This window comes from Haplochromis burtoni, unplaced genomic scaffold (genome assembly GCF_018398535.1).
Source record: "Haplochromis burtoni strain Fernald_Lab_line unplaced genomic scaffold, NCSU_Asbu1 Contig_509, whole genome shotgun sequence".
Lineage (NCBI taxonomy): Eukaryota > Metazoa > Chordata > Actinopteri > Cichliformes > Cichlidae > Haplochromis > Haplochromis burtoni.
The window spans coordinates 85,422-101,304 of record NW_024582870.1 but is presented as its reverse complement, the minus strand read 5'-3'; the positions used below and the strand labels follow the sequence as shown (position 1 = coordinate 101,304).

The 15,883-nt window shown below is 38.0% G+C and overlaps 1 protein-coding gene across 1 annotated transcript; it reads right to left on the bottom strand.

The window, feature by feature from the left end:
• Positions 1-3,226: 3,226 nt before the first annotated feature.
• LOC102300691 (deleted in malignant brain tumors 1 protein) lies at positions 3,227-15,793 on the bottom strand. The gene is made up of 13 exons (XM_005947089.3): positions 15,645-15,793; positions 14,348-14,550; positions 13,229-13,366; positions 12,991-13,102; positions 11,565-11,751; positions 10,313-10,454; positions 9,983-10,138; positions 8,816-8,871; positions 6,805-6,980; positions 6,195-6,595; positions 5,901-5,997; positions 4,757-4,985; positions 3,227-4,658 (listed from the first exon to the last, which is right to left on the bottom strand). The coding sequence occupies exons 1-13, from the start codon at positions 15,765-15,767 to the stop codon at positions 4,450-4,452; spliced, it is 2,229 nt and encodes a 742-aa protein (XP_005947151.1). The 5' UTR covers positions 15,768-15,793; the 3' UTR covers positions 3,227-4,449.
• Positions 15,794-15,883: the final 90 nt, after the last annotated feature.

The following is a 15,883-nucleotide window of genomic DNA, read 5'->3' as shown; positions in this document are numbered from 1 at the left end:
TCGAAATAACTGCCCACCATCACTCAGCGGGATAGTGTTTGATCCTGATGGTAATCAAGTGAGATGCAGAGTAGTTCAAGTACAAATGACTGCCAGTCTCCACAGTGGTTTCTCTTTTGATCAGGTGAACATATACACATTTTTTTCCTTACTTTAAAACAAATCCTTCCTTTGCCTGCTAGGCCTCCTCTAATCTTACTCTCACTCTTCGTCTTCTTCTGTGGCCTAACCAAAGTGTACCTAATGATGCACTTTGTGTTCAGAGATTTACAAAACTCTGATTTAGAATGGTATTTGAATGATTGAGTTTAGCAGTTTGAAGTTATGTTGCTGATACATGAGCTCCATGTTTTCAGACTTGTGTGCACTGTGCAATTTGTGTGTGTGTGTAAAATTGGGAAAAATTAATTCTGTACGTAAAGGGAATAATAACTGGTGTGGATCACAAGACTGTCAATCAGGACGCAGCATTTGGAAGTTTTTTGTGTTGCATTTTGCTTTCACTCTGTTGTTTACTGATACACACCCTGTGAAGTAGTCAGACTCGAACGTCAAGGAAGGTGGTAGGGAAGCAGACTACGCAGACATTTCAGGTTTCCAAGGTGAGCAATTTATTGACAGTGAACTTAATTTAATGTAACTTAACAAAACTCCCCCCCCAAATCAACTCTATTAACAAAACTCAACACAACATGGCTCTCCTCTCTGCTGCATCTGGTAGCGACTGGCTTTACATAGGGCCATCAATTTCCCTCCAATTGCCCAGCCAGTACCACTCACTCAAACTGAGGGATCTAAAACTCTACACAGATTATCTAAAAACACAAAACCTCTACACACTTCTAACATGCACATTTACACAACTAAATGGCAGTATTAACGAAAGGAAAAACATTCAACAAATTACTTTAAACCTTAACACAAACAAAAGGAAGCATCTCTATGGAAAAAGAAACCCCTCACCTTGGTTTGACCTGCTGATGTCACATATGACATCATCAGGACTTTAAAATGAGGAAATACCAGGCAGGCGTTTCCCCACTCCTGACCCTCATGAAGACTGAAAAGACAAACAAAGTAAGTATGAACAAATGACTTAATCTGTAACATAATAAAATATAAAGAAACATGTGACTGAGTATTTGCCTTAATTTACAGAATGTTTGCTTTGCCTGCAACAGAACGCTTACACAAACAAACCCGGGATAGTGAGTGAAGCAATGTCACCCGACAAACAGCAAATCACAACAAATGCATAGAAACAGAATAATGTGTACAATGTGCAAAAAAAAAAAAAAAGGTAAACACATATGGGACAAATGGAGAGCAACTGCTCCTCCACTTTGTCACACACCCTGTTAGGTGACATTTTCTGTCTTGTTCCTACAACACTCATCAGTTTTGTAAAATTAAATTACAAAATATAACATAACAACTTAAACACTACTTTCTTTTCTTTTTTCTATTTTGGCCTGTCTCGTTTGGTACTTCAGACAACGATTCTGAATTGCTAAAGGCCAGGAAAGATGCCCAACAGATGTATTTTTTCAAGTGGCGAAAATCTAGCAATGCCATATTGGTCCACTTGATCGATATGTATTATTATTGTTTATTTATTTTATTTTAAGTTATTACAAATTGGACAGACAATTAGACAGAAAGAGAGAAAGAAAAACAGAGGGAAGGGGGGACAGTGAGAGAAGACACTGAGGAAATCCGTTGGATCACCGGTTAAAAGAAGAAAAACGAAAACAAGCAACAAGAGAACAACACAATACAGAGATCAAAGCAATGACCTAGACAGTGTAAGTAACAGTCAGTACTAAATATTGAATGTTACTGAGCAGCACACAAGACCGACAGCGCACGATATGCTTTAAGGTAGCAGCTAAGGACGATCTAGTTTGTCTGTTACAACCGTGTGCACACCTGTGTGTGTGAGCACGCTTGAGTTCAAAAGGTTAATCCTTGTAACAATCTGCAGAGCATGAAGCAGACATGGAGGAGACCCAGGCCCGGACACCCACAGGCGTGCGAAAGCCCAAGGAGGACCACCGGAGAGGCAACCGCGCCACCTTCCTGGAAAGAGCTGAGGAGAGCCCCAGACATGAGGTCAGCAGCCACGGAGCAGAAGCCTCTGGGGGCTGCAGTGACGAGCCCGCAGGCCCAGCCAGCAGCCGCCGGGTACATTAAACATTACTCTTAATTAAAAAGCTAAATCGAAATGCATAACATGACGTTTGTTTATGTGTTACATGGGAATTTTCAGGTCCCTAGGAAACTGCAGTACTGAGAACAGAGAGTGTAAGTGTGGGAATTGCTTAGTTAACAAAAGGCCGTGCACCTGGTGTGGTAGGCCTTTATCTTGCTCAATGAATGGGGTCAATTCAAGACATTCCTCTAAGCCATGTGCCGTAAACGTACTATTGTTAAAGGATATTTTGAGGTTTGGTCAGGCCTGAATGTTTTGCTGTAGTAGGCGTTGGTGTGTTACAGGGAAAGCTACGCACAATGACCTCCAGGCCAGATCAGTCACTATAGCTGATTAACTGACAACTTGAGAGCTGGATGTTTTCTTTAGAGATAAACATCATAAACTTTAAAAGAAACAAACAAAGAAATAAATTGGTGTCAATGAAGCACCGTTTGACCCATTGTGTCATTTTCCTTGTTAAAACACTTCCTCGGGAATCTCTTGTAGGTGCCTGAACTGTGGGGATTGAAGTTTTTGATAATTATTGAGCAGCTTTTGTTGCATCAGTTTAATGTAATTCTATTTTTTGTATTAATACTGTATGTGATTCTAAATGTTCATTATTTGATCAAAGAACAAATGTGTGTTTCACTGAGAGCGTACCCAGTGATAAAAATATTAACTGGAATTAAAATATGTAAATCACCATATTAACTGAAGAAATTGCTGTTTATTGGTATATTTTTATGATCTTGGGATTTTTTTTAATCACCACGTCATAAGATCTCTGACGTATGTGGTATAATTGGGATAATTCTGAAAATTTTCTGTGAAATAAGAGTCATATGACTTATGAAAGGCCCCTCTGTGATTGGTCAGATGCTGCCACCCCTTTCATATGAATGTTCTAAGAATCTGTCCAGATCATCAATCTTACTTTGGCTTGGATTTTCATTCATGTCCAAATAAACAAGCCCACTTAATAACAGATTTTATATAAAATAAATGAAAACTCATAACAAACCACACGCATACACACCCAGTATTGTGTTTATTATGCGATTTCAATTTCAAGTAGAATTTAAATCTAGTGCATTCCATTTATTGCCAATAAATCCCATTTAAATGACAGAATTACATATTATTACACTTTCAGACATTACAGACATTAATGTGTTGTCTTTGAAGGATGGCCATTTCTTTTATGTAAGCCAAAACAATCCCCAATCTCGCCGCCACCAACACAGAACCTGCAGCTAATCTCACTCTTTGTTTAAAGTTATGAAAACGTATGTCTAAATTAAAGAGAACCAAATCTAGTGGAGTGTTAGGGGATTTTTTCAACATGCAGGCTTTTAGCTCTTAGTATTTTAAACAAAATATTTAGCCTAAACCACTATCGGTTCTTAAACAATAATGTTTTGTAAAAGCAAAGGAAAACAAACAGAACAAAGCTCCTATAAAGTACATAAACTAGTTGCTAAAAGACACTTTCTGGCCGAGAAGCCGGCAGCTTTTGTTGAGAATCAGAACGTTTCCAGAAAGTTGATGCTACAATGGCATGAAAAAATCTGGCAAAACCAGTTTTGCTTTGAAGTTCTAACTAATCTGTTGAGACGAGCTTTGAACTGAAGGTCGTGAATTGTCATAAATTGTTCTTGACATTACTTTAAAGCCTGTGCCTTTTGGTGAGTGCACAGGTATTAGATATGTTACCATGCAACCCCTATCAGAACTAATCATTTTGTCTAGAGGACTAGACGACCACGACACCACATATAGACTAATCACCTTAATAAAAAGAGATAATTAAGCAAGTCTGTCTTAAAGTCCCACCGTCATGGACCAATTGTAGAAAGGCTCTGCTGCTGCCGCCTAGTGAAGCCTTCATCCAAAATGAATTCTGACTCTACTACCTGTCCACACACAAAATATTAACAGTGCAGTTCAAATCAAACGAGCATCTTCTAAATTCGTTTTTACCCATTCATGTTATTATCCCATCAAAGATCACATAAAGAATAACAGTAGAAGATACTCACTTAAATATTTGACTACTTACAACTTCAAAGCTTCATAATAGCTATCAGTATTTGAGCGTATTTTGGCAGGACTGGTGTCTGCCATCTTTTCAGATGAAAAGATGTTTTTAAGGGTTGTTTAGCAGCTTTTGATGCAATTTTGTTTTAAGACAGACTTTGAAGAAAGTGATCATGTGAAAGTGAGACAAACACAATTGTGAGTAAATACTGGGTTTAGTTCTTCCATTCTGAAGCTATGAGAACTTTGCGGTCTTCTGCTCTTCCGTTCTTCCTGTAGTAACGAGCCATAATGCCCAACAGCACCACTGACACTAAGAAGGCGCTGGCAAAGACTGCGGTGGAGATGTTGGAGCTGAAGATCTTCCTCATTTCCCAACCTTCCTCACTTGATTTTGTGCCTGGAGAAGCTGGTGGAGGACTCACTGAAAGACATCAATACATGGATAGTTGGACAAGCTGGCAAGCAAGTAAGGAGGCAGAGAGGCAATCAAACAGGTAGATTGATACATTTTGGATTAACCTTCTGGAAGCGTGCCGCTCCTCTCCATCAGAACATCCTGACTGTTCTCTGCTGTATCAGGAAAAGGCTGCCCAACAAACTGCAGAGGGCCCTGGGTAATGTAGTGTCTACCCGTCTCCCCGCTCAGGCCTCGCCTACGTCTGCGTGATGGATCCTTCAGACATCCCTGGGCACATCTGGAAAAGGGACTCTCAGGCTCACACAGGATTACAGAGCACGTGATGTACACCTGTAATGTGGAAGAGTAAAGGCTTTGGAATAACAAGCACTTGTCTAACCACCAGTTACCCATCTTGAAATGCTTCCAGGTAGTTGCCACAACTTAAAAACTGCATGTACACTGATCAGGCGTAATATTATGACCACCTCCCTAATACTGTCTTGGTCCCCCTTTCGCTGCCAAAGCAGAACTGACCTGTACGGAAAGTTTTCATCACTCATCCAACTGTCTAATCAGTCTCACTGAACCCGAGGTTTCCGAGCATAATATTGTCTGTCGCATCACACTGCCTCTGCCTTGCCTTCTTCCCATACTGCATCCTGGTGCCAGGTGTTCCCCAGGTAGGTGACGCACAGGCACCCGGCCATCAGTCCAGGCCACCTTCTTCCATTGCTCCGTGCCCATTCTTGGCACCTTCAGTGATGGATGGGGTTTAGCATGGGCACCCTGACTGATCAGATCCCCAATACTCAACAAACTGCCATGCACTTTTGACTTTTGTCTGTTTAATCAAACCAATAACCCAATAAGTACTGCAATTTTGGAAATGTTCTAGCCATCACAATTTGGCCCTTCTCTAACTCGCTCAAATCCTTACACTTGAAGGCAAAATGTTCATTTGCTCCCAAATGTCTCCTCCTTACGAACAGATGGCATGAAGTGATATCAGTGTTGTTCACTTCACTTGTCAGTGGTAACTTTGTTATGTCTGTATATAGTTATTAGTCAAAGTTTAAAAATGTTGCTGATTCTGTACCAAAATAATTTTTCAAGCTTTTTCACACTTGGCAATTGGATACAAAACAGCAGGAAAGCAGTGATATCAGGATTTTCTTTGTTATGCATATACTCTTCAGTATATAACTGTGCGAGTAATATTTTTGTATAGGTTAGAGGTTTGTATTTGGTGCTATCTAAAGTTACCTGGTCATAGTTTCCAGTAAATTTAAAGGCTTGAAGTCCGAAGTTGAATGCAGTTTTATTAGATGGGTAAATTGTTACTGTCTCGTCTTCTACACACCTGAAAGAAGGTTTAGGTCAATGGTATGAAGCAATGTAAATGGAAGATGACATTTAATAGTTGTAAGTTGTAGTAATTAGTATTGCTATTTAATGTAGCTAACATACACTCCTCTGAAAATATTATCAACAATTTAGTTGTAAGGAATTTTAAGCATTTTTTAAATTTTACAGCACTTTTTTTGCATCAGCACTTACCCATTCCTGATGATGTAGTACGAGAGGCTGTTTTCAGGGTTGTTATCAGGAGTGGCTTTGCATGACTCAACAAACAACATCACGTTTGGTAATTCTGAACTAGCTTGGATGCCCATAAAAATAGTCTCCAGCAGCTTGACTTGTACTGGATAGGCACTAGCCTCCACTCTGTTTGTAAAGCTGCTGTTGTGGAAAATTTCAAAAGTGTAGCCAAAGCTTCCGAAGTTGGACTCGGTGAAAATGTAGTCAGCGTTGTGGAGATTGTAGTAATTGGAGATGCTGATGGCTTTGGGAAACTGGCATGAGAAACCGATTTTAACTGTCTTCCTTCGAGTTATAACCTCGTTAGCCAGCTCAAAGGAGTTGATCGCATTCTTGAAAATGATATAATCACCTTTATCCTGTATTTAAGACAAACAAAGGAAAAGCAATTAGTTGCCGTGAGGATAATGAACAACGGTCGTGATGTTGTTCTGTTCAGTGTATCGAGCCGCAATATTCTTCTCGTTGCGACGTACAGTAACTGGCTTATTGTACAAACTCAAATTTTGCTTTTTATTAATGAAAAAAACATTTTTATCTACAAAGAAATGTAAATGTTTCTCCAAACCTCAATTTTTGTCCCACAAGTGCTGAAGGACATTGCACCCATGATGTGAGTGCTGTTGGAGGTGAGCGAGCATGAAGGATCACTCAGCTTGAGAAAGTTCTCGTCAATGCCAGGCATGGAAGCTTTATCAAGGGCTACTGTCATCTTATTGGCTGAGCAATGAACAGTGGCCTTGCCTGTAAACAGCACAATCTATATTAGCTACCTATTAGGAATAAAGTATTTTATCATACGATTACTACATATTCATATTCAAAATCATTAAAAAATAAATAAAAATCTATTATAAAAGAAGAAAACAAAGGAAAAAAGAAAACAGCAAAGAAACAAATGTGATTTTACTTAGTTATAAGAGTCAATGTTATAATTAAATTAAAAGCTACAAATAAATGTGAAAAAACCTGCAAAATAACAATATTAATTAGATAATAAAACTGAAACATAACAAAGATAATATTGAAATCAAACTAAAACAAACTTGTACAGGAAATATCTTTGGGTTAATTTATGTCAGTTTGTGAAGAGAACTAGCAGAAAACCACTAAATTATACTGGACTGAAACCAAAATCTAAAATATCCAACATGTATGCATTTACATCTCAAACTGTGTTTAACATTTACCTTATACTTGTAAAAGGGGTTTATAAACGCATTTATTTACATTATTTAAAAGAATCTAAGAAATGAAACATTTTATTCAGTATATTTATAACCTCGATTTACAATTTAAAAAAAAAAAAAAAAGCCTAGGTGCTGTGTAACATGTAAACTGAAAACAAAAGGGAGTGATTTGCAAATCCAAAAAAAAAAAAATCACAATGAAAATATGTTACATGTTTAAACTGATCCACTTTACTATTTTAGGACAAATATTAGCTGATACTGAATTTGATGGCAGCAAAAAGTAGAGACAGGGCGACAAAAATAATAGCTAGAGATAACTTTTAGAGCTTACAGGGGTGTCAAACTCAAATACACAGTGGGCCAAAATTCAAAACTGGAACAAAGTCGCGGGCTAACTTAATATTTATTGAAAAATTTATTCCTCCAGATATAAGAATGAATCTTTTCTTATGGACTCAAACACGTTTTGCTGAAAAACTGAATATGGAACAAGCAAAGCTTAATACTAAACAATATATATATTAGCTGTATAATACCAGTAGGCCAGCTCTAATAGTAATTTGGTATGGCTTCGCAGGCCAAATGTAATTAGGCTGCGGGCCAAATTTGTTATTATTTACAGTACATAATATTAAAAGATGAAAAGGATCTGGAGAAAACTCAGATTCTTGCTGAGATATTGAAAGATTGTGATCTCTAAGCCCTCGGGGTAATATTACATTAAAAACAGGTTTTAGACCAGCACACGCTCCCACACAGATTACATGTTTTCCAGGTAAGGTCATATATATTTGAACAACACAGAGGTTATGATGCATCCTGTATATATTACAACGGCAATGCTTTCATAGCAGAAGAGTTTGTGTGCTGAACTGGCCTGCCTGCAGTTACCAACTAAATACATTTGTTATAACAGGAAGTGAAACACACAACAAATGAGACGTGGGTCTGTCGTGCAGTTAGAATCATATATCAGAGAAGACTGGGACAACACTCCTAACAACTGATCTTTGGGACTGTTAAAAAAGGAGGAAATTCTACACAGATGTAAATATTGCCCTGTCCCAACTTTACTCATTCAAAATTATCTTATTTTACAGTATGCCAAATCTTTTGGAAATCAGGTTGAATAAGAAAATGCAAACAAACAATTCATTTACTTATGTAATGGACATAAACAGAAGAAAAACACTGTTTTAAAAGTTGGTTAGGTTTTGTTTTTATGTATTGTTTTAAGAGAGAGTACTGTCACTTTAAGAGGTTTCGTGGGAAGCAAAATAGAACCACAAGTGAACAAATGGCCAGCAGTGTTTGTGCTGTTGCCATGGCACTTAGTTATTACACGCACTGCTCATTTGTCAAGAGAGAGAGCAGGTGTTTACTAACCTTGTGTGGTAGATGCTTGGGTCACCAAGACAACAACACACCTCATCTCTGATTGGCTTAATGACAAAAAAAGAAAGAAGATATTTAAGTGAAAATATGGAAAGAGCAAGCTTAAATGTAATGTTGACTTGAAGACTGCTTATTATAGTGATCCAAATATCTAATCAACTTTTCACATCAACACGAACTCAAAGCATTTATACATGTAGACGTGGTGAAGACAGTCTGCTGAAGGATGACTGAACATGGCATGGCTGCTGATAACAGACAGACCGGTGTGAGTTTTCAGACATCGTTGATGTACGATGTGCTAACGCACAACAATCTCTAGGGTCTATAGGGAGTGGTCTGAAATGAGAAAATATCCAGTGAGCAGCAGAATGGCCAGATTACTACTCTTTCAGGGAAGTAGTGACCGATCTAGAGTTGTGACTGTTTTGATGAGTTGTAGATTCAAGTGAGAAGGGCATCAACATGGTAGTAAAATATGTGTGGAAACAACAGCAGTGTGTGACAATGTGTAATGTGTACGAGGAAATGTGCTGCATCAAAGTGGTGACAAGGACTTTCCTGCTGTGTGTCAAAGCAATCAAGAAAAACCGTAAGGTCCCACCACAGCACTTCAATGGAGTAGTGGTCCGAGCTACGATTCTTTCTTTTTCAGCCATTCTGCTGTAGTTTTGTCACTGTGCTTGGGATCATTGTGTTGTTTCACTCAGTTTTCACCAAGCTTTGATTGTCAGATTTGACTCTGGGACACTTTAACATACAAAGGAGTTCATGGTTGACTAAGACTGCAAGGTGCCCAGGTCCTGTGGCTACAAAAACATCTTCAATCATCAGCTCTCCCCACTGTGCTTGATGGTTCTGAGGCACTTTTACTAATATGCTGTGTTTGGGTTTCAGCAAATCTCCACTTTAGTGTCATCTGTCTAAACAACACTGCTCCAGAAGTTGTATGGCTTATTCACATACAACTTTGCAGCTGTGTTGCCAGTCCTTCCAAGCAAGCTATAATTTTTCACTCTGAGAATTGTCTGGCTTTGGGATGATTTTCCTTGGACATTTACTGTATTCCTGAGAAGATTGGCGTCTGTCTACCTTTTTTTCCATTTGTGAATAATCTTTATTGTTTTAAAATGCTTGATTTTATATAAAGGCACTCACGTGTCATTTGTCTCTGCAGTGAAGCAGACTGGGACATATCTGTACAGGTCACTGAGCTGTGGTGTCCAGCTGAGAGTGACTTCTGCTTTTCCGAGCACATCGTCTTTGAACACTTTGGTCATGTTCTGGGGGCCACTGACCTGGAAGTCGTGGATGCTTTAGGGAAAGGAATAAACATTACACTCGCACACACACACACACACACACACACACACACACACACACACACACACAAAATCCACAGAAATTCTCTGAGTATTATATCAACATAACAGGGTGTTTGTTTAGGGAAAGCTAGTGCCATAATTAATAATTTCAGTAAGTAAACACCTGGCATGGCGAGCTTCAGCTTCAGCATTAAGCTGGAATGTCTGACCCACAGTGGCATGAAGAATATCACCGTGTGAAGGGGTTCTGTACAAGAATATGGGCTGCACATGACCGGCTTCACAGTTTGGTATTGGCAGGAGAACTAAAACACAAACAAGGCAGAAAGAATGTAAGTTTTGTTTCTATGAGACTTGACAGTTTCTGGTATTGTGCAGCCATACAATGGCCTCTCTGAGTTAGAGTTGGTTGGTCAGTCACCACATCAGAATAAAACGTGAGACAGTCTTCAAGCTGCCAGTTAAGTCATAAATTATCCAGTCAGTTAACCTTGCTTTGCTGATATTAATGACTCTTGCTTGTGTCAGCACCAACGTAAAGGAAACATATTTGAGTTTTTCAGAGACAAAGTGTAACTTAAGAAAAAAAAAATAGGTAATTTCTTTGTTTATTTAAATGTAACCCTTTAAAGCCCAGCGTGTCATATTTGATACGTGTTTTTGAGACTTTTACATCATCAGCGTGATTTGTTTTTTTACTTCTACCTTAAATTGCATGACACGTTTTTAAGCACTAAATTGCAAAAATATGGCTTATGTAGCAAATGTGATACAAATTAAAACTCACATATGTGGAGATTAAAATTTTATATATTTTGTCTAAAGATTCAACAAACACTTCATTATCAAAAATGTAAAGATTTCTGGCAGTTATTTCATGGTTCAGGTTTTAAAGCGATATGTTCATTAGAAGCAACTTTGGAAGCTAAAGTAAACAAATGTATCCAAATACTGTACCGGGTACTTAAATTTCACTTGGGTTGAATATTTATTAAACTATTATACTATTTTATATTAAACTGTATACTCTTATATTCTTAGACTATTTAGTACATTTAATAAACAGGGTTAAATGATAGGTAGACTTGTTGCTGTTTTCAACTGAAAGATCAGAATACAATATACAAGTTACACCATGTGAGAAACTCTTATAACACAAATAAAAGATGATTCGAGGGGAGGCTGGGACTCATTGTATTGAGTCATTATTTTTTTGGTTTTTATAATCACCAAACCACAAAGTTTTAATGGTAATGTTTTAAAATACCTTTTTCACATGACCTTGTGGAGTTTTTGTGATATTTATGACTTTGTTTATGATATTCCTCTTGTGTTTATATATATTCAGTATTTTTGGGGTGAGACGTGTATTATGTTTGTGTCGCACTGACCATGTACTTTTATGAATCACTTACCCTCAATTGAGAACTGCAGCTTTACTTTGCAGAGAGGAGGTGAGTTCATGCCAGAGGCCTCACGAAACACCGAGGTTCCATCTGAGTAGGTCAAAGTGATGTTGTTGGTGGAGAAGTCCTCTAACATCAACTCAAACACGTGGATTCCAGTCTCAATGTCACCTGTACTTGTCAGTATGCATGTAGTCTAAAGGGACACGAATAACAAATGGACATGACAGAGGTGCTGTTTTCTCAGAGCTTATTAAACACATCAGTTTGGAACAGACGGGATTCCAAACATAGTTACTATGTCACCGTTTTGCTTTTGGTTTCATTTCTTCTGTTTCATCTGGTCCAACCCCTAGTCACTCCTGTTTGCTGCATCACCTGATCTCCTGTGTGCCCTTGTCCTACCATCATTCGAGTACTTCAAAGTAGTCATCTGTTTTGTATTTGGTCAGTTTTGTGTTTCTTTTCTTTTATCACTTGCCTAGTCGGCACAAGTTCTATTCTACTTCTGCTAACTTATATGTGATTCACCCCTTAGGTCCTTCAGATTATCAGTGCATAAACACATGCTTCTAATAAATCCAAAGGCATACTATTAGAGCTGATCTTATGCTTAAAGCATAACAATAATCTTCTTTTACACATTTTTAAAGTTTAAAAAAAAAGATTTCATTCTCTCTCTTTGCAAGTAAGCAAATGCAAATGATTGTAATGAGATTACAAGATGAGCTTAACGGAGATAGTTGGTTAAATTATTTGATTTTTTTTAATGGGTTTATTATAAATTTGTATCTATTACATCAACTATATTGTCAACATGCAGAACATACTGATCAATCAAAGCATTAAAACCACTGAAAGATAAATTATTGCTCATCTTGATGAATGCAATGGGAAACCTTGCGTCCATTAAGTATGTTACCTTTATAAATAGCCCTGACCTAATCACTGTAGCTCACTGATTAGAAATGCACTATGTACAAGTACATTTTTATACATTTTGCACTGTGACAAAGAACAAACTGTGATAATACAACAGGACCCAGAGACTCTTCTGCCAGTGTCCTGGTGCCAGACACTAATTGACACCCATCTTTCCCATAAGAAGGGTTAACAGCTGCATAACATTTGATGGTAATTGTCTGTTTTTCATAATAGCACTCATCTCGTCTTACTGGCCATTTAAAAAGGTCTTCCACAGTGCGAGCCATATACACTCAGGCATTCACTTTATTCTTTGCGAGAATTTGATCATTCTCACATCCATACGCAACAATGGATGCAACAGGAAAAAATATGGGTTTTGGCCTGATGAAACCAACATTTTGATTAATATATAGCTGTGCCTAAAATTAGTGGATTATAATGCTATAATGATTGTTACATCAGATGACCACATTGAAGGTCATTAGAGCCCCCGTTTGGTCTGGATTACCTCGTCTAGAGCGAAGTTTGTGGGACCAGATGTAGCAAAGCGACATTTCACTTCATCTCCATCTGGATCATGTGCCAGAATACGAATCCTTGAAAAACAGTTTTGAGGCACCCTGCAAGAACAGGCATCATATTAGTACATATTACAGTAATTTAACAACTAATCATCGAGTGATGTTTACGTAAGATTTCCAGATTCACGATTTTATGTTGAATCAAATAAGAAAAATGGCATGTACCGCAAAGAAGACACTGTTGTTGTTACGGGACAGCTGTTGACAGTGTGCGTATCAGATCGAGTTCCCAGGTCCAGCTCAGCATATGTTGTCCACTGGGTTTTCCCTTCAACATTAGACACCCAGCAGCAGCCAGAGTCCCTGAAAAGGAGGTGAAACATTTCATTGCTCGTAATTATACTCGTCACTTGAACCAACAATGGCTGCCATCTGAGAAGTGAAAAAACTCTGTCTGGTCTGGATTTTATATGCATCTTTGATAAGAGAGTATTTTGGTGAAGATACTCCTCAATGTCGACATCACTACAAGACAAACTTGCATTTATTCCTGATTTGTTGGTGTTTCCAAAATATGAGGAGCTGATATGGAGCAGCTGTGTATCAGGTAGCAGAGCAGGTCGTCTACCAATCAGAAGGTCAGTGGCTTGATCCCCAGCTGCTTCTGTCCATGTGTTGAAGTGTCCTTGGGCAGGATTCTGAACCCGAAGCTGCCCTCGATGCATTCGTCGTAGTGTGAGTGAGCGTAAATGTGCTTAAGTATCGTTAAAAGCAACATCTAAATGTGTGTGTGTGAGAATAGAAAGGCACTATACTAATCCCTTTACCATTCTGATCCTACAGTTAACTCCCTGTTTTGTTCTTTTATTTGTTCAGACAGACGTTTCTCATAAAAGGCTGGGCTGTCATACCAACAAAAATATTCCAAATGCCAAACTTGTGTTCTATTCAAGTGTCCCAGCAAGCGTGGTGGAATGAGAAGATGAATATCACTTCTCAAATCAACACTGACAGATACTGTGCTGTGGGAAATGCAGGGTGTGATATGTACTTTCATTTTAAGCCTTTGTTATTAGAGATCGTTTTTCAAAGTAAAGATCAATTCTGATCAGCCTATAGAATAAATAATAGGGTAACAATTCAGAATGAATCGGCCAGTCCTCAGTACGAGTCCACTTACTACGGATCCCACTGCAAGTGGGCTGACTTTTCTCAACTTCTTCATTTTTAAGTTGTACTAGATCATGCTTGTTAAATACAATCTTCAATTCAGTCTGTGAGATACGCCAGAGTAACTAGCAAACGATAAATCAGATAAGCTGTGTTATTGTGCCCTGGACTTACCTCAGAGAAAAGGAGGCATTATTAGTCAGGATGGTTGCTGTTGTGTGTCCTTCAGACTGGCACCAGCGGCCTTGGCCTGTGCTGTCCTGGTCTGTTTGCAGGACACTCGACTCGTTAAAGCCTGTACATACGCCACTATCACATGAGAAAGATGACTGATCCTGACAGTTACTTTTGCCATTCTGCCGGTGATAAAAGGTCACCTAGAGGGTTTAAAAAAAATAATACATTTTCTGTGCACATTGTAAAAATCTGCATTGTTTGCATATTCAAGTCAATACAGTTTTCCCCCAAGTTTTTGAACAATTTCCTTCATGATTTCAAACCAACTTTTGTGGGGCTGAAATCATAAATAACAACAACTCCCTAACCCCTGTTCCCCAAGTCATTGTTGTTTCTTGCATGCTTATAAATGTAGAAACTATAACATCTGTGAAAGCTATTCTATAGTTGTATTTTGAAAGGACCAGATTTCTTTAGTTTTCAGAACAGAAATGTAAACATCAGATAAAACCAGGTTTAAACCTGTTGCTTCATTTCAGAGTCAAAGGTTTTAGTCAGGGATTTTAAATATCTCGTTTTATCACTTCTTAATAAACAAAAAGCAAAAAGGAGAAGGAAAGTAAATGTATTTCCTCCATGTTTTCAGCTCTGTGATGCTTGATAAACTAATTAATAAAATTCCCAATTAAAAACAAAAATGTAAAACCTCATTTCTTCTGTTTTTAACTGTTTCACACTCTATATGTTGGTCTTCCTCCTGTCCTGTCTTAGATTGCATTTAATTAGACATGGTGACATCACAGAACCCTAACTACAAAAATGAATGTGTCCAAACACAAGAACTGACAGAAAATAAAGACAAATGAACCCACATTTCTTGTATATTTCTTTTAACAGATACAGAGATGGCACATTTTCATTACTGTCCACCATTTGGGATTTCTGAAGTTTTTTACTCACAAAAATATTGAAAAGCTTTGAAATTACTGTACAACATGCATGAAAGTGTTAACTATTTTCTTCATCACAAGAGTTTGGATTGTATGCAAGTGTTTTGCATTCCAATTAGGTTTCTTCAGAACTAGCGACGTGGCTGTATGGTTACTTAATTTCTTCTTTTTTTTTTAAAAAGGATCTTTTTGCAAATGCCACTACTTTAAAAATATGCATTATTACACTCAGTGTAAACTAATCTGTGTTGTGATCCATATTGCCCATCTTTCAATATCATGATAAATCTCAATATTAAAAGAATATAGTGAACGTTTCAGCATATATACTTATGTTGTATTACCTTAAATGTCCCATCCATTTCCTTCTCCGGAGCCATGAAACTAATGCTGTCTCCATAAAAGCTGAGAGTCGACCCAATCCCCAACAATGGGAACAGCAGCAGGAGAAATACACCTGCCTCCATGATGTCTGAAAGAATCTGTATGTGCAAAATCTTGTTCAGCCAGTTTCAATCCCTGGGACAGAAGAGGCGGGGAATGAACTAACAAGAATAACCTGATCTCATCAGACCATCAGAAA